Consider the following 18,691-nt stretch of genomic DNA (forward strand, 5'->3'; position numbering starts at 1 on the left):
ATTTAGAGCAAAGCCATTTACTTTCATGTTAAATGATATGAAAATTAGTAAGGTTTAGATTTAACTACAAACAATCATACATAATTAATTGATTGACAACCCTGCCCAGGGTACCCAGATCAGTGGTAGATAGTGTTGAAACAAATGTGGAGAACATAGAAGCATCATGAGAAGAGTAGCCATTTTCTTTGTATTGCTTATTGTAGCGTAGTAGTCACCACTATAGCTGTAGTGGTCTCTCTGTACGTTTCTCTTTACTTTAAAGTCGATCAGTGTTGGTGTTCATGGAACTTTCCTCTTCCTGCAGGTACGTGGCAATGTGATCAAAGAGCAGCTGACAATCACACATCCAATTGGGAAGAACACAGTAGAGGGAATGACCCACATGATGTGTACAGAGGAAACTGAAGGTGAGCAGTCCAGGCTGTAGCAAACCCGTGAGTCAAGTCAAGTGAATGTCAGAAAGTAGATTACTCATTTGGTAGAGCATGCCCCAGCCTGCGTATGAAACACACTTGGTTTATATCAGTATTTAGTTCTAAGTGACTTTGCTTTAACCCTGATAGTTATGGCCCAAGCAGTTCCTCAGAAAAATGTGCGAAGTTTACATACAGCATCAAAGTTAAGAAGACAATACAATACTTAAACCAATGTATACAAGTAATAAAAATGTATTAAGCAAAAAGACACACAATTGGAAAAGGGCAATGTTAGAGGCCTATATTTAAAGACTGAGGCAAAAAGCATAATGAAAACCAAGTGCCATTTAAAAGGATCTAGGTGCAATTTCAGGCCAACCTAATGGCATGAGGGTAGTGTAAGCCGCTTCTCCTACTTGTCATTTCCCACTGCAGTGGTTTTAAATTGGCGGCACAAACAAAACACAGTTATGTTTTCACTTGGAGCCATACACTTCAGCGAAATATGTAGGTAGTGTAAAGGTCCACTACAGCCCACATATCACATATAACTTTCAGACTGGTAGTTAATTTGTAACTCCAAATTGTCACTGGCTTACTGGAAAGTTAAATAAATCCATTGGATTTACTTATTTTCAAAGTGCATGTTAAGGGACAGAACATGAGCACAATGACCCTGAACGTCCGTGTCACAGTGCACAGTTATAACACCAGCAACAAATTAATGGGTACAGAAAAGTGAATACTATGAGAATATCACACTGGAAATGGTAGATTGGTCCAATGAATATCTTCAAACTCATGAAACTTCCCATGTCTTAGAATACAGTCAGCTCATCCCTTGCCTCAGAATGTGTTAGAAACCTTTAGAAGCCTGGGGTATGAATCCCAGACCACCCGGGCCTTCCTCTGTTCCCACAGTACTTTGTTATATTTTCTTATATTTATGTCCTAATGTGATGCCAAGATATCCCTCTATTCACAGATGAGCCTCTGCATATACTGTGAAAATACCAGTTCTCCATATCATGTTTCTCAGTGGGCTGATGCTAGACGGTGATATCTTCTGATTGCCTCCATCAAGGTTTAGATTGATACCTTCCATTAAGAGGGGACATTTTGAGGATTGTTCCTTAAAATAGCTCATAAAAAGCCAACGGTGAATCATTTTTGTTGTTTTGAGTCTTATTGACAGCATCCTAAGTGATAATTGTGAGAAGCTGGCTTAGTGTGTGGTGCACACTTATGTAAGTGGACACCCTGCACTAATCCAGGCAACCCTTATGGTGATTTGAGTGGTCTTAGACAACCTTAGAAAGCTCTCTAGGTGGTAGCTGTGGAGAGCAGCCTTCAGGCTTAGTCCAGTAGGAGTGTAAAGCAGCTTGGTTTACCAGAGCATAATCTTCTTGGTATAGATTAAGTCACTCACTAACACATACAAGTATCTCCTGACCGGAGATATACACAATGCACACAATACTTTGCAAATAAAACAGGTAAGTAGCACGAATACAAAGGGGAAGACTAAACCATATACTAAAATAGTGGTATGCGAACCACGACTCAAGTCAAGACTATACTCAGAAGACGTAGAAGTGCTGCGGACCCAAGGAACCACCTGAGGTAAGTAACCAGGAACCCCACGGAGGCCGTGTGCAGAGTGGGAACACGACTGCGGGCTCAATACAAGTCAATGGGTAATTCGTGGTTGCAATTTTAAAGAAGAAGAACCCTTCCCAGTGGACCCTGAAGAAACCCAGTGGAAGACAGAAGGTTGGAGATCCACCCCGCCCATGGATACCCTAGGAACCAGTATACCTACACCAGGGAAGCAGGGTGCATAGGTGTGAAGTGGTGTTGGAAACCGCCGTCGAACTCGATGGAGGACTTCAGGAAGATGCCGCTGCTGAATAAGGTGAAAGTGTCCGGGGGAACCCAAAGGTCGATTCAAGATGAGAAATACCTGCAAACAGAAGGGACAGAGTCTATGCCACTCAGGAGTGACCAGGAGACAAGGAAGACAAATGCCCACCAATGTCGGGTGCGGCAGGAGAGTTGACAGTGACCTTGGAGCTGCAGCTGTGTGGAGCAGACAACGCTGTGGTAGACCAGGAGCCATTCACGAGCTGTCCCATGTCGGATGTTGAGAGTTGAGGGGTCGGTGTCTGTCGGGAGAGCCAACAAGCTTTGTCAACTGCAAACAACATGGAAAGCGAAGAAGGTGCAGTGTCCGACCAGCAAGGTCTAGGTGACTCACCACAAGCAGGGGAGTCAGAGCAGGTCCGAGAAATCAGGAGAGCCCGCTGAAATCAAAGACCCTCAAGAGGACACACAGGCCGGAGGCACCTGAGTCGCAAGAGGAACTCGAGCAGCTTACCAAAGATGAAGGCCTACGGTGCAAGTAATGTGGTGAGGATGAAGATCTTGGTCACAGGAGATGCTTGAGGTTGGGGCTACTTGAAGCCCGAAGATCTTGGAGGAAGGAAGCCAACAAGCCTTTGCAACGGCAACTTGACGCTCTACACAGGGGTTCGGTTCCTGTGGCTCCGACAAGGGATAGTGGCCTCAAACTTGGTGATAGGAGAGGGCAGGCCTCGAGGGATGTGGAGAACCACCACCTGTGTTGCTGAACCTTTCGGAGTCCGCGGGAGCCCAGGATCAGCAAACTGCTTAGCTTAGTTGTGGTGCCTGCAGATGCAGGGAAGTGACTCCTTTAATCAAGGGAGATTCCTTCAGGTGTCTTGGATGTCCACAGGCTTTGGAAGGTTCCTGTGTGGAGCACAGGCACAGACGTTGCAGCAGACTTGCAGGTCGACGAGACCAGGAGCAGCAGGAGTCTTTCAAGTTGCGGTTTCAATACCCAGAGCGAAGTCCAGAGTGCCCAGACGGTCGAAGAAAAAGTGGTGTCTTGATATAAATCTTGTCCTATGACGAATCTAGGGACCCGCCTACAGGTAAGCCCTTAAGTACCCTAAAGAAAGGGTTGGGATGATTCAGGGTTCCCTTCCAGGGGAGGGGTTGGACAGTGGGGAGGATACTCCCATGTCCTTTGTCCAGTTTTGTACCAGAGTGGGAGCCAGCAGCTCCCTGAGCTGGTTTGAACTGGACTCCTCAAGGAGGGCACCAAATGTGCCCCTCAACGAGACTGAGTGGCATAGCAAGCGCCAGCACCCAGCCCCAATACACTAAATCCTATCTGGGAGGTGGTCACACCGACCTGTGACAGGATACCTATTGTTCTGCCTTCCCCTGCTCGAGCTTGGCTCAGCAGCAGGAGGGCAGAATCGTGTCTCTGGTCGGCAGCAGCCATGTTGTGCTGTCCGGGTCTAGAAGACTGTTACCAGGAGCACTGATGGCCTCCCGGAGGAGCTTTACAGTGCATGGAATCATACCTCCCACAAGGCTTACAGTGTGGGGGTATGATTCCAACATGTTTGATACCAAACATGAAAGGGTTTGTGACAGCCAGTTTAGAGATGGTCATCGCGTAATGACGCATGGCCATTCTATGTATCATAATGGCTGATGCACTTACAACCCGGAAGAATGGAGTTCCTAGGTTGTAGGGGTGTCCGGCTCATGCAGGGGCACCCTCACACTTAGAACCGAGCACCCTGCTTTCAGGATTGAAAGGCCTGCTTTAGGTTTTAAGGGTAGTGACCTTAGATCTAGGGAAACCTATATCTGTTGTAATTGGTGCTAGCACCCGCTTACACAGGCTGCAATGGCAGGCCTGTAGTTACAGTTTGAGTGGTCTCCTCTGAGTGGCAGAATGCATGCTTCAGCCCATGGGGGACCCCTGGGGTACCTATGCCCTGGGTACCTCAGTACCATATACTAGGGACTTATAAGGGTACACCAGGGTGCTTTGAAAAAGGCAACTTTCACTATGGCCCTGAAAGACTATAAAAATGCCATCCTCCTAGCCAAATCTGAATACTTCTCTTAAAAAATCCTTGAATCCACGAACAAAGCTAAAGACATTTTCTCCATCATGGATGAACTTGTCAAACCTGACCGTGTCACCGCTAAACCCATCCCCTCACAGCTCCTATGCGACTCCCTTAACACTTACTTTACTGATAAAATCAACATCATCAAAGCCAGCATTCCCAAGGCAACCCTACCTCCAGACCCCGGCTGCCCTCACTGTAATCCCCATCACCTTGACCAAATATCACCTATCACTCAGGAGATCTTTTTCTCCCTTCTCACAAAGGTCCGTTCTGGCTCCCCTACGGACAGCTGTCCCCCTCACATCATTCGGGAAGCCTTCCTTCACTTCCCCGAACCCCCCCTATCGCTTCTTAAAAAATCCCTCACTGAGGGTATTGTCCCCAACCTCTTCAAGAGTGCAGAAGTTGTGCCTATCCTAAAAAAAACAAGCTCTGACCCTCTAACACTCAGCAACTTCCGCCCCATATCGCTACTACCCTTCCTTGGCAAAATCCTGGAGGCCCATGTCACCAAGTGCCTGAGTACCTTTGCTGAGCACACCCACTACCTTGACTCACATCAAGCGGGCTTCCGACCCAAACACTCAACTGAGTCTATCGTCCTGGCAGTTCTCGACGAACTTAGGAAGGGGGCAGATCACAACATCTTGCAGGCCCTAGTGCTCCTGGATCTGTCTGCGGCTTTCAACACCGTCGACCACGACCTACTGGTCGAAAGGGCCGGGATCCGGGGGCTCCCTCTAAAGTGGATCTCCTCTTTCCTTAGCGACCGCTATCAAGCGGTTCGCCTTGTTAACTTCACTTCGGAGTAGAGAAGATTGTCCTATGGAGTCCCACAGGGCTCCTCTCTCTCCCCTCTCCTTTTCAATCTGTACATCTTTCCCCTGATCCTGGCCCTCCATAAGAGAGAAGTCGTCACTTTTAACTATAGACGACCTCCAGCTAATCTTCACCATCGATTCATCTCCCTCCTCAATGGAAAACTTTCAATCCACCATGAATTTTATCAGCAACTGGATGAACTTAAATCAGCTCAAGCTCAATCCCGATAAAACTGAGCTAGTCCTCACTGGGGCTTCAGCCAACCTTTGGAACTCCAACTTTTGGCCCAAATCACTAGGATGTCCCCCCTCTCCAGTTAGCTCGGTTAAGAGTCTAGGGGTCATAATTAGCAGTGATCTTACCATGAAGGCTCAGATAAACTCGGTGGTCTCCGCCTGTTTCTTCCATTTGCGAAGAATCCGTCAAATCAGCAGATTTCTTTCCACCGAGGCGTTGACCCAAGTCATCCTTGCCCTTGTTATATCTCGCATCGATTACGCCAACTCCTTGTATTCCGGCATTCCGGCCTATCTATCTCGACGCCTACAACTAGTACAGAACCAAGCAGCTAGGCTTGTTTATGGCCAGCCTAAATCCCACCATGTTAAACCATTGCTTAAAAGCCTTCATTGGCTCCCCGTCATTCAACGCTGTCTCTCATCCCATGAACCAGTCTTCATCGCCACCAAAATTCAGCGATATGTCCCCTCACGAGAGCTTCGCTCCTCCAATATGAACCTTTTGACCCCCTGCCCTTTTAAAAGGAAAAAACGTGGCGGTCTAAGATTCTCGACTCTAGCTCCACAATTCTGGAACTCCCGCCCACCCGAATTGCGCCTTACCGCCTCTTATCCCAAATTCAGGAAATCTCTCAAAACATGGCTTTTTACCCTGGCCTACAATTAATTGATTGTTCCTCACTGTGATTGTTCTGCATTGTCTCTGCTCAAGCGCCAAGAAACCGCTGGTGAACATGCGCTCTAGAAATTATTTTAACATAACATAACACCAGTATCCAATCTGGGATGTACCCAAGTACTTACCATAACCAACTGAAGGGAGAAAGCACAGAGACTAGTGTCCTTATTAGCAGGATCCCAGTCAGACTAGTTAGAAACAGCATCGCAGCAGGCAAAAAGTGGGGGTAACCATTGAAGCAGATCCTACTTTCCTACAGTAATGTATTGTGCAATGAGGCCTATCAGATGCTTATTTGACTCCAGAATAAGATTGTGTCACTCCTCTAGTGAATTCAGAGTCCTTGACGTATGGCCCCTAGACACCAGCCTGCTCCCTATACACGGAGATGAAATACCACATGTGATCTTTGTGATCCCATGCCTTTCTGCCATCAGAATTCAAATACCGACAGATCACGAAGCTCCCTATAGCCATCAGTATATGTATTTATTTGAGTTCTCTATTGCACTAGGTGTCACTTCTTGGTTTTTATAGAGCATTCAAGAAATTCCATCTGAAATGAAAATCTGTGTTCCCATCCAACTTTCTACTCACCGATTTATTTATTTGGTGTTTTATATAGCGCGAACATTACCCTGAGTAGGGTATCACAGCGCTTTACACTTATTTATTTATTTATTCATTTATTCATTTGTAGAGCGCATGGTTACACCACCGGTGTGTCCCCGCACTGAGACAAAACTCTGAGAAGATACAGCTGCCCACTGCATGATCCGTCGCTTCGTACAGCCCTAAATCGGTCATTATCTTTGTTCAGGTTGTATAAACAGCCAGGTCTTTAGCTGTTTACAAAATCTGCTTTCGCATGGCTCTATTCTTAGATCCATAGGTAGGTAGCTCCACATTTTTGCTGCAAGGCACCTGAATGATTGCTCCCCCATTCTTGCTCTAAATATTCTCTGTACAGTCACGAGAACCTTCTCCAACGATCTTAAGCTACGCCCTGGGGTGTATTTGGTAATCAACGGTTGGAGGTATCTTTAATTGGATGCGGTGGCAATGGCACATTGCCTTAAACGCAACTCACTTTTCTACTGGCAGCCAGTGAAGAGCTGTCAGGACTTTCTTCGTGTTAGATCTTCTCGGGAGGCTAAGTACCAATTGAGCCACCGCATTCTGTACTCTCTGTAATTTGGATAGACCTTTCTTTGTCGCTCCAAGAAATAGTACATTGCCGTAATCCAATTGGGAGGTTATTACTGCATGTACTATGGTTTTCCTGGCATTCGATGGTAAGCGATCCAGGACTTTCCGCAGGATTTTCATGGCCCCGTAGCATTTACCCGCTACCTTCCGAATCTGGCTATCAAATATCAGCTCGGAATCAAACCAGACTCCGAGGTTTTTCCCTTCTGTTTTTGGGGTGGGTAGTTGGCCTAGTGATTCAGGCCACCACGCAGATGACCATATGGATGGCATCTTGCCTACAACCAGTACCTCCGTCTTATTCCCGTTTAACTTGAGGCAGTGATTCGACATCCAGTCTGCTACCTCTTCTAAACATTCGGAGAAACGGATAGCTGCCTGGTCCTTGTCCTGTGATAGCATCACAATTAACTGTGTGTCATCTGCGTAGGAAACAATCGACACCTCATGTTTCTCCACTCGCTCAGCCAGTGGTCCCACATAAATGTTGAATAGAGTGGGGCTCAAAATTGAGCCCTGTGGAACACCCTGAGACAAGGGAATACTTTCAGATAAATAGGTTTGTTGTGCGACTTGGAAGCTCCGTGCTGAAAGAAACCATGTCATCCAGCTCAGAGCGCTCCGTCTAATGCCACACGTCTCTAATCTATGAAGGAGCAGTTTGTGGGAGACGGTATCAAACACCGCGCTGAGGTCAAGCAGGATCAGTGCGGCCCTTTGTCCTTCGTCTGCATATTTTCTCAGTGTTTATGTGGCCATGAGTAGCGCTGACTCTGTGGAGTGGGCCTTTCTAAAACCTGTTTATGTGGTCTACCAGTTGTTTATTTGTTACCTTCTCTGCAATCTTAGCCACAAACGGTAACAGTGAGATAGGGCGTAGATTTTCTAATATTGTTTGTTCTAATGATGGTTTCTTTTTAAGTGGCTTGACAATGGCCTGTTTCCATTTTGTGGGGACCACGCCATTTTGAAAGGAGCGTAACATGAGCTCCGAGATATGGCATAATTGCATTAGCTCCTTCTATTATCTTTGGCCGGGCTGGATCTAAAGGGGAGCCGGATTTTATCCCTTTAGCTATGGCTGTAAGTTCTTCTAGTTCCTGGATCTTGAATTCATCCCGTGTCATCCCTACAAAGTTAGTCTGACGTCCGCAGGTCAGGCCGATTCCTTTTTGCTCTTCTACCGGGGAGGTGTCGTATATCTTCGTCACTTTATACGCGAAGAATTCTGCCACCTTGTTACAGCTCTCGACAGAGGCGGCTGTGTCACCTCTAGTTTCATGCGTTCTGAGGGACTTTAGTATGGCGAACATTTCTTTGGAGGAGTTACTAGCCCTTTCGATTCTATCCGTATAAAATATACATCTGGACTTCTTAATTAATGCATGGTATTGTTTTAGTTCCTTTTTATAGATTTCTTTGGCAATACTACAATATTCCTTCCTCCATACTCGCTCGAGCCTTTTACATTTTTTCTTGGCTATCGTCAGTTCATCATTGAACCAAGGTGCCGTTTCCTTTTGTCTCTTTGGGATTCTGGTGCTCCAGGTTGCTGTCTGATCTAGTGCCTCTATAATCCAGGTTTCCAGTTGGTTAATAGCTAGGTTAATGTCTTTGTCTAGTATGAGCTTTTTTTCCAACAGCGCCTGGGTGAAAGCGGTGGAATTAAAATGATTCCACTTCCTAGTAGCGATTTCCTTGGACTGTTGTTCTAACCTCTTTCTGTGGGAGGCCACATAAAACTGCACTAGGTAATGATCTGACCAAGGAATTGGCCATGGTGTTTCAACCTCTGTCTCCGTAATATTTGAGAAAATAGGGTCTAAAATGTGTCCCCCTTGGTGTGTTTGTGTCACTACATTTTGAACTAAGTTCAGTGTCAATAGGTCTTTACAGACTGTAATTGCTTCTTAGCTGTGTTTGTTATCCAAGTGTATATTTAAGTCACCTAGTACCAAAAAGATTTTATATCGGAGAGCTGGGTATACTATTTTCTCCTCCAGACTTGCCATAAATTGCGATACTGGACCTGACCTGATTTACATATCAATAAACAGTTATGTTACCAAGTCATCAGTAGCTATACAATGATTTTGAGAAAAACATTTAAGCTTAATATACATATATACAAGACCACAAAGAGGTTAATGTTCGATGAGAGGTAGCATGTGTATGATCATGGAGGTCCAATGATAATGGCGTTTCTGCTGAGATTGTGGGAGATATTTACTCATGTAAAAAGATTTGGCTTCATTTTTTAATGCAGAGATTGACGAAATTCTTCTAATGTTACGGGGCAGAGCGTTCCAAATTCTAGGCGCTGACCAGAGAAAGCTCAGTCATAAGTTATTTTCTTACGGAATTGGGCTGGTTTCAGTAATAGATCTCCATGACTCCGGGAGACACGGCATCCTCCTGATAGTGTGATTTTCTGGGCTAGGTACACTGGTGTTTTGTAGTGTATCACTTTGTGAGTGATACATGCCGTTTTTAGTTGTATTCTCGCTTCCTAAGGCAGCCAGTTAAGCGCTTTCAGATGAGGGGTGATGTGGTCGAATTTTCAGGAGCCTGTCTTGTGGCCACATTGAGACAGGCTTTCAGTGGGGCTGTTGAAATCTTGGGGAGACCAGCTAGAGTTGTGCAACCATTCTCGATCCTTGATATTACTAGTGCCTGGACTGCTGTTTTAAGGACTGCCAAGGCGCTTTGTGGAATGTATAGATAGGATTGAGGGTAGGTATCCACTAAGCTAGAGCTCCTGTGGCAATCTGTAGAGCTGCCAGCTACATGAACCCTTAAATTTCTGAGCTAAACTCCAGACGTCCTTGAATTTGAGTAGGTAGCATTACTCTACAGGAGTAATGCGTACTTTGTACCATATATTAGTCAGCTCTCTTATTTGATGTGTTGCCTCCCACCTACTTCAGAGTTCTTTGTTCGTGAGTTTATGCTGCTGTTTCAGACCTTACGGACAGATTTTTGCTTCTTGTAGAACAAGTTGTCACCATTGTGTGAGCTAAAGAATAGGGTGTTGTGTGCCCATTTTCCTTGAATGTCACAGTATCTTGCAGTAGTGGTGAATGTCTTGATTTGAACAGCTCATTTCTCAAAAATTGACAAAGTTCTGGCACTGTGGTGGCTATGGTCCTAAAGATTGTGGGAACCTGCAAATCTGGGTTCCTGTAGTTTCTTTTGGGCTTCCAATAGTCATTTCTCGTATAGATTACGCCAACTCATTGTATGCCGGCATTCCGGCTTACCAACTTCACCGCCTTCAACTGGTTCAGAACCAAGCTGCTCGTCTTATTTTTCAACAACCAAGACATCAACATGTTCGTCCCCTGTTGAAGAGCCTTCATTGGCTCCCAGTAGCCAAGCGCTGTATTTTCAAAATGGGCTGTACCATTTTCAAAGCCTTAGCCGGCCTTGGCCCTGCCTTTATTTCTTCCTTGGTTTTTCGCTACATACCCTCTCGTGCTCTCCGTTCTTCTCACTCGAACCTTCTTGTCATCCCCTCTTTTAAACGGAAAAAACACGGTGGACTTAGTTTTTCTTTCCTTGCTCCCCAACTTTGGAACTCTTTCCCTCTTGAGCTTAGACTTGAAACTTCTTTTCCTCAGTTTAGAACTCTTCTTAAAACTCTCTTATTCACACTGGCTTATCTGTAAACATCTGGTTCAGTATACATCTGCCACATCTTTCCCAATAGCGCCATGAAACCATTGTGGTCTACGTGCGCTTTACAAAAACTTTTAACATAACATAACAATGAGCATTATAAAGCTCCAAAGTTCTCTATCTCGTCTTTGGCATGCCTCAAAGCTAAACAAACCTTTCCATGTTTCGACTTTACAAGGTTGTTAGAAAAGGAAGGGTGCAACTGTCATGAGATTGGTCAGTGTTCAGAATCTGGATCCGCCGGGATGTCGCAAGAAGAACCTGACTGTCTGACGTGATTGTTGCCGAGTGTGATGCTGGCGTTTTGGTACAACTGCCTTTTTCAATTACATGGACTGCTTTGCCACCATTTTGTATTTACTGTTTAGCCAGTTTCATGCTTTTGTTGTACATAGGCTGTGAAAATGCCAAACCGTGTCAGACAGAGCTGACAGTCCTGGAGTGTGGAGTGTACAATGGAGATCCGGTCACTAAAGTTCTTCTTCAGCCTCACACAGGTATGTCTTCTCTGACCACCTTTCTTTATTTCACTGTACCCCAATGACCCAAAAGTACCCTCTATCATTATCGTTATGGTTATTGAACAGTTATTGATCAGTGTACGTATAATTAGGAGCACTTCCTTACATTAGGGACTTTAAATTTAGCTGCAGTACAATTCATGATTCCAAGCACATTACCTCTATTCCTCCATGAGTAAATAATTTTTACTGAAGGAACCTGTACCACAAGACCATATCCCATTGTCAAACAAATAACGCAGCCAACCAACCATTCAACACTTAAGAGGCAAAACTTAGGTCCTACCTAGTCCAAGAAGCCTGACACTTTCCATCCCGCCATGACTGTCGCTTAGGTCTAAAGAATCCATCTCTTCAAGGAACATCTACTAAAGAATGAAAAAATCCCACGGAAGGTGGATGTAGAAAAAATACAAACGGCTGTCTATGCAAACTCAATTGTAAAATCATACGATGGACTGAGAATGGAATTGTGCTTAAATGCTGCCTTACAAAGGGAATGCAGAAATTGAATTCTTCGAGGAAACTTCTGATTCTCCCACTTAATGAGCTCAGAGGCAATAGGAAAACCATGCCTACTATAAATAATTTCAGGTTTTGCGAATGCAGGTGGGAATCCCTGTTACACCTGCGTTGCTGCTCCCCCAAATGTTTTATCATCATGTCGCACTGTGTTAAAATCACAGTTTTTAAAATAAGGGATCTCAACCTGCAAAGAAGCCTTGGACTACTGTCTGAGAACTAGCGTTCCAATGGATTTTGCCTGATTTGGCAAATACATAAACCTAATATTTAACTCCATTAAATCATGCAGATTCCAGGAGCTCAATGGGGCTTTAGTCTTAAAACAAATGTATGCACTGGCCATTAATAAAAAAGTTAAATTTAGGCTGTTAACAATGAAAATATATGTTTTAAAATTTTAATCTTCTAATACCTTCTTTCTCTCGATTTTTAGATCTTAGATTTTTTTTGTTGTTGATATAAAGTAGCTCATGTTATTTTTCGGTGTTTATGTAATTGGATCAATTTTAAGTATTTGAAAGAATAAACATATTTGCTCTAATTTACTCTATCAATCATTCTCTTCTCTGTTGTGCGGTATTCTAATTAATTCACTTTGGGCAAGATGTACAACCATTTGCTTTTGCGACTCGCAAATTGGGACAGATTGCGACTCGCAGAAGCAAATGTACAACAGTGTCAGAGACACTGTTAGCGATTCCCAATGGGGTTGCAAAATGCGAGGCTCACGAAAATTAATGAGCCACTCACGATTTGCGACCCCATTGGGAATGGCTGGCTGGCCCTCGCAGGGATGGTGGCCTGCTAGGCTCAGCAGTCCTCCATGTCTGGGACTGCATTTCAATAAAGCCTATTAAAAAAAAAATCCAGCCTGCTTTCCTTAAAGGAAAACGGGATGCATTTAAGAAAAAAAATGAAACGTTTTCGTTTCATTTTTTAAGGGCTGGTAGTGGTCCCTGGAACCACTGCCTGCCCTTAAAAAATATTTTTGAAGCCAGTCACAAAGGGGAAGGGGTCCCGTGGGAACCCTTCCCATCTGCGACTCCATTACCACCCTCTTGAAGAGGGCGGTAATTTGCGAGTGTATTGCGGTTGCAAAACATTTACATAGGGTAGAGACTCGCTATTAGGAAGGGAGTCCCTTGGCACGCCCCTTCCTAATAGCGACTCGTAATTCCTAATTAGCGAGTCGCAAATAAAATGCGACTCGCTAATTAGGAATTGTACATGGCCCTGTAACATTTTGCATGCGCAAACGGGTCTTAAACCCGTTTGCGCATTCAATTTAGGGTCGTACATCTGGCCCTTTGTTTGTTGTAATGTGTACAGTGCAATAATACCCTTTGGTTAGATCTGCACTGTAAAATAATTTTACAAACAAATGAATCCGGTCAGCTCATTTCTTTGCCTGCTGTAATGGAGTGGAATCTACTAACGGCCCGATTACGAGTCTGGCTGTCCGAGGACCGCCAGACTCGTTGTGGTGCAGTGATGACAGTCTTGCGACCCCCACATTACAAACCTAGTGGTCGTGCCGCTCTGGGACCTGCTGACTCTGCCAGGGAACCACCGTTCCCTGGCAGTGGCGCGGTGGTCCAGAGGTATCTACATGCTTGGCGGGACCACCGTGGTCCCACCAAGCATATAACGACATTCATCACCACCACTGATTTCATGGAGGTCTTTCCTTCATGAAAACAGTGGCGGTGAGGAAAAAAAGGGTGGCTCCCTGGTGCCATACGCCTCGTGGACACAAACGGGTGGGCAAAACATGTCCACCCTGTGTGCATGCACATAAATTTCAGCACAGACTTTTCAGTTTACGGGATAATGCCTTATATCCAGTTTCAGACTTTCTTTTAAATTACATGGTGAAGTCCAGAACTATGTTGGGGTACTGGAACTGCATATTGAATATCATTATGGAACGTTTGTGACAGTCTGCTTACCTCTTATATTTTTCCAGAATTAAGTCAGTGATTACTGCTGCCCATATGATTGTAATTTGGGCTTTTATTTATGCTTATTCTTATTTCCATTTAAGATGTGATAAGGAATCTGTATGCTGTTTCAATAATATTAGTATTAAAAAGAAGACCTTTTGTCTTTGTTTGGACATTTATCTACATATTTTATTGAGGATATACAATTCTATAAACTTGACTGTAAAAGTTAGCAAAAACTGCTCTAAAACTTGAGCACAAGAAGTCCCCTGAATGCTATAGATGTTTTATTAATATTATTGATTCATTTTTAATGTTGGGATCTTATTTTAGGAATATTGTTTTGATCCTACTAGAAAGGAACGCTCAGCCTGTCAACACATGAAAACCATGAAAATCAATATATACAAGCACTAGCAAAGCCTGTGTTTCTGGTTTGAATATTGAGTCCTTACTAAAACATTAAAAAGCACAGTTAAGTAAAAAAGCAAAACAAAAAATGTGGGATGAGTCAGTGTACTTTTGAGATCTAAAGTAGTTTCTCCAAGCAAGCACTCCATATGAGACGAAAGCATACACCAAACAGCCAATAACATGAGGTGAGAGAGGCATGCTTCATTGAGTGAACACCAGCCCACTCTAAAAGTATTTTAAAGCATTGGTAACAATGGCTCTTGGAGGCCGCTGATCTGTCAAGCCAAACCTAAAACGGAGCTGTAAGCACATGAAGTTTCAAGTGATAGGAATACAAGGTGTGTTTGGACTATTCTTAATCTCCTTGTCAAACTGCCAATGCATCAACTTTCTCGAGGATTGCTGAAGGTCCATGTGGTCACATCCCACCGAAGAATCTGTCCCCTGACAAAATGTGCTTGAGAAGTTAGAATAAATAGCAAATCATATATTATCATCTGTAAGGATCATAGTTATGGCTCCCGGTTTAATAGTATTTATTATTTTTATGTTTCCTTTTCTATTTAAAGCAAAACCAAAGGAAATGATGGACAGAGTGTTGAACATTGCAAGCACTCACCCCCAGTCAACTGATCTGGGTTTAATCCATCACCGTTCTTTAGCCCACTCTGCCACCCCAGTTTAGACATGGCCATATGCAAATCAGTCTGACCCTGTGCCTCATGGGAACAGTCCAGCCCGAACTGCCAAGCCACTTCTTCCCTGGACCGGAATCAAGCTTCCTAGGACCGGTTTCTGGCATTTCAGCCGTCTTCAGCCAGGCTTGCTTGAATCCAGTGGCAAAGTGAGCAAGGGACTCACGTCTGAGCATACCCTGCCAACTTATGGCGAACAAAGCAAAACCAAAGGAAATGATGGACGGAGTGTTGAACATTGCAAGCACTCACCTCCAGTCAACTGATCTGGGTTTAATCCATCACCGTTCTTTAGCCCACTCTGCCACCCCAGTTTAGACATGGCCATATGCAAATCAGTCTGACCCTGTGCCTCATGGGAACAGTCCAGCCCGAACTGTAAAGCCATGTCTTCCCTGGACCGGAATCAAGCTTCCTAGGACCGGTTTCTGGCATTTCAGCCGTCTTCAGCCAGGCTTGCTTGAATCCAGTGGCAAAGTGAGCAAGTGAACAATATTTATTATTTTTATGTTTCCTTTTCTATTTACCCATATTCATTGTTTTAATTTTATCTGTATTTATCCAGTTTTATTTGAGGATTTGTGAAAAAAATGAAGTTGAAATTAGTATATTTACACATTTGGTTAACCAATAAATTGCATTCATGCTTGAAAGCCTGACATGTTTCAATGATATGAACACTCATGGATGACAAATGAATACACTTGTAAGAAAACATGCACATTGTAGCATCAACCTTGTGCACATCTGGAGCTGTTTTTAACCCCCTTTCCTGTCAGTCTGCACAGCAATTGGGCTGGCATTCAAGGCAGAATTTAGAATCACTCAATAAACAACCTAATTTATGTTTGTAATCTCATTTAAAAATAAATATAGACAGTAAATAAATGTGTATACTGTCTGTATTTATCTGTAAAAATCAGTAAAAACGGAAAACAGAGAGCCTTAATACTAATCTTCCACCACCTTATGGCTGCACACTTCATTTCTTTTGGAACATTTAAGTATATCCCTGTATCACCCTTATATTATCCATGCAAAACGGACTCTGCAAGATGGTAGTAGCCATGTCCTCCTGCCCTGGGCAGTGGCCAGTGGGTTGTTGTTCACATACAATGCACACTACATGCTGCCAGCTGGTGTTTGCTCTATATAGAACTAAAACAGAAATTAAAAAGCACATACTTAAAGAGCATTAAGAAGGAGAAACTAAAGTATTTTAGGAACTGAACACCTGAAATTAAAACGTATCCATGTTTTTTTCAATTGAACATCTTGCGAGAAGTAGCCTTACACAGTGCAAACCTTACAAATCAATATCTTGTGTAGACTCTTGCAAACATGTTGTTGTGATTGTGGGGCTAAACGTCCGCTTTATCACTTGCATAGTATACTGATATTCTTTTAAAAATTTGAAATGGGTTATTGGCATCTTCAAATTAAATCTTACTTCGCACCAGACCTCTCATTGAGCTTTACACATTTTGTGACTCTACCATATGAGTAAGACTGGTGCTCTGGTTACACTGCAAAAGGTAGTGCGAGAAATCACAGGATGCAACCTATTTTTGTATAAATCAGGTGCAGTTAAAATTATTACAACGTTTATTTATTATCATATGTTGTTTGAAAAATGTTTTGGATTATCATGAAGAAAGATAGACATTTTCCGTTGGCAAGAATCCAACTTTGGGTTCCATTGTGAATTTTGGGTACATTCCAAATTACCCCAGCCCAACCCAAAACAATTTTGTCCCATCGACAAATGTTGGTGGCGTACAACTAGGCCACACGCTGGTTAGACGTTTAGGTCGAGAAGTCAGCAGAAGAGCTCTGGTGTGACAAGATATAGGGTGTGGGGGTGTTATATTCTAGTCTAATCTTGTCCTCTCTACACTGTGCTAGCACACACTGTTTCAATATGAAGAGTAGAAATATTTCGGCATTTGAGGGGTTCTTTCACACACCAGACAATGCACGCCTGTGAGCAATAGGACATCTGTGAGGCGAGAATTATTGGAAGTCAATCTTGAATTGGAAGTTCAAGTTTTTCCCACTGGCGAACTGTCTGTAGCGTGGCTTTGTTGGTCCATATATGGATGCCTTCTAATATGTACCGTGTCCTTCACTGTCTTCTTACAGGGAGAACACACCAGCTCCGGGTTCACTGTAGTGCCATCGGGCACCCCATTGTGGGAGACTTCACATACAGCTTGAAGAAAGACAGTGGTCCCTACAGGATGATGCTCCATTCCTACTACCTTAGAATACCTGTCGAGGGAGAGCTGGTTGAAGTTACAGCCCCTGACCCTTTCATCACTACAATCGACAGCAGCTGGGTATCTGTTAGCACCATACGCTCACTTGAGGAGACCATGCAAGGAATAAAAGATGTGGCAGTGCAGGAGGCACAAGAGCGCCAAAGGACACTCCTTGAGAGTCGGACAAAGAGTGCAAAAAGTGCACAAAAGACCACAGAGACAGAAGAGCAACGTGCAGTTTGCGAGCAATGGTTAGCGGAGTGGGCAGTAGACTAATAAATATTTTACTCTCACAAATAACTCCTTATTGATGAATTTTACTGGATCACCAGTTTTTCTTGATGTTCAAGAAACTCTAAAAGTTTAAAGTAAGCTGTTTTGCAGGCAAGTTGCACTAGAGCAATTTGCATCTTGATATGGTGGAGCATTCTCTAGGCAACACAGAAAAATCTATTTAGCGCTTGACTGTTGCCCAAAAATACTCAATGTAAAATCTTATCAAAGCAGGAGCCCCTCTTAAGCTACATATCAAGGTACGTTTTATTTCATAGGGCCAGTAAGTTTCAAAACAGATTGTAGGTTAGATAAGAAATTGTTCCTAATATGTTTTTAATGTTGATCGTTTTTATAAATTATGGCAACTCAGTCAGGTCTACCTAATAGCCACAGCGGGCAGCAGCAAACATCAATTGGAGCACCTTATTTTAACCTGTTCAGTTAAACCCATTTAGACAAAACTACAAAACAAACAAATTTGCAGGCTGCATCTGCAAAATGTGCTTATTGTATATGCATATTACCATTTAAAATATTCATGCGAAATATTAAGCTACTGGTCAAAATGAACCTTACAAATGTATGTGTAATCCTAATGGTCTTTTAAAGACATATTTTAAAGAAGTAAAGAAATTAGAATTGTTGAAACTTTTTTTATTTAATTTTTTGTCTACAGGCTCTAATATGAGCTTTACATATTGAAAAAGTACACAATGTTGGAATGGCTGTGAGGAAAGGAACTTCATGTATGTGTTTTCTGTTAGGTACATAATTTTAAATCCCTAATACTTTCTTTCAATAGTATCCCAAGTGTGCCACCACACGTATTTTGGTTTGAGCAATTTCTGCACCGCTCTGCTTCATCCCCGTTTTACTGAGTGCTTTCTCGAGCTTTTCCCTAGTTTTTTACTGCTTTCTCCTTCATTGCCCCCATCTCTCTGATTGCTTTCTCCTGCTTTTGCCTAGTTTTTTACTGCTTTCTCGTTCTTCACCCCTGTTTTTCCTAGTGCTTTCTCCTGCTGAAGCCTAATTTTTCACTGCTTTCTTCATGAGG

At 43.4% G+C, this 18,691-nt stretch overlaps 1 protein-coding gene across 4 annotated transcripts in view; it reads left to right on the top strand.

Moving 5' to 3' along the window:
* RPUSD1 (RNA pseudouridine synthase domain containing 1) overlaps positions 1–18,280 on the top strand; it is a 74,316-nt gene extending 56,036 nt beyond the window's left edge. For all 4 annotated transcript variants that reach the window (XM_085629350.1, XM_085629347.1, XM_085629348.1 and 1 more), the window contains exons 4-6: positions 308–410; positions 11,398–11,499; positions 17,243–18,280. In XM_085629350.1, coding sequence (XP_085485476.1) covers positions 308–410; positions 11,398–11,499; positions 17,243–17,637 — 600 coding nt within the window. In that variant the 3' untranslated portion in view covers positions 17,638–18,280. The remainder of the gene's footprint in view (positions 1–307; positions 411–11,397; positions 11,500–17,242) is intronic.
* Positions 18,281–18,691: the final 411 nt, after the last annotated feature.

This window comes from Triturus cristatus, chromosome 10 (genome assembly GCF_964204655.1).
Source record: "Triturus cristatus chromosome 10, aTriCri1.1, whole genome shotgun sequence".
NCBI lineage: Eukaryota > Metazoa > Chordata > Amphibia > Caudata > Salamandridae > Triturus > Triturus cristatus.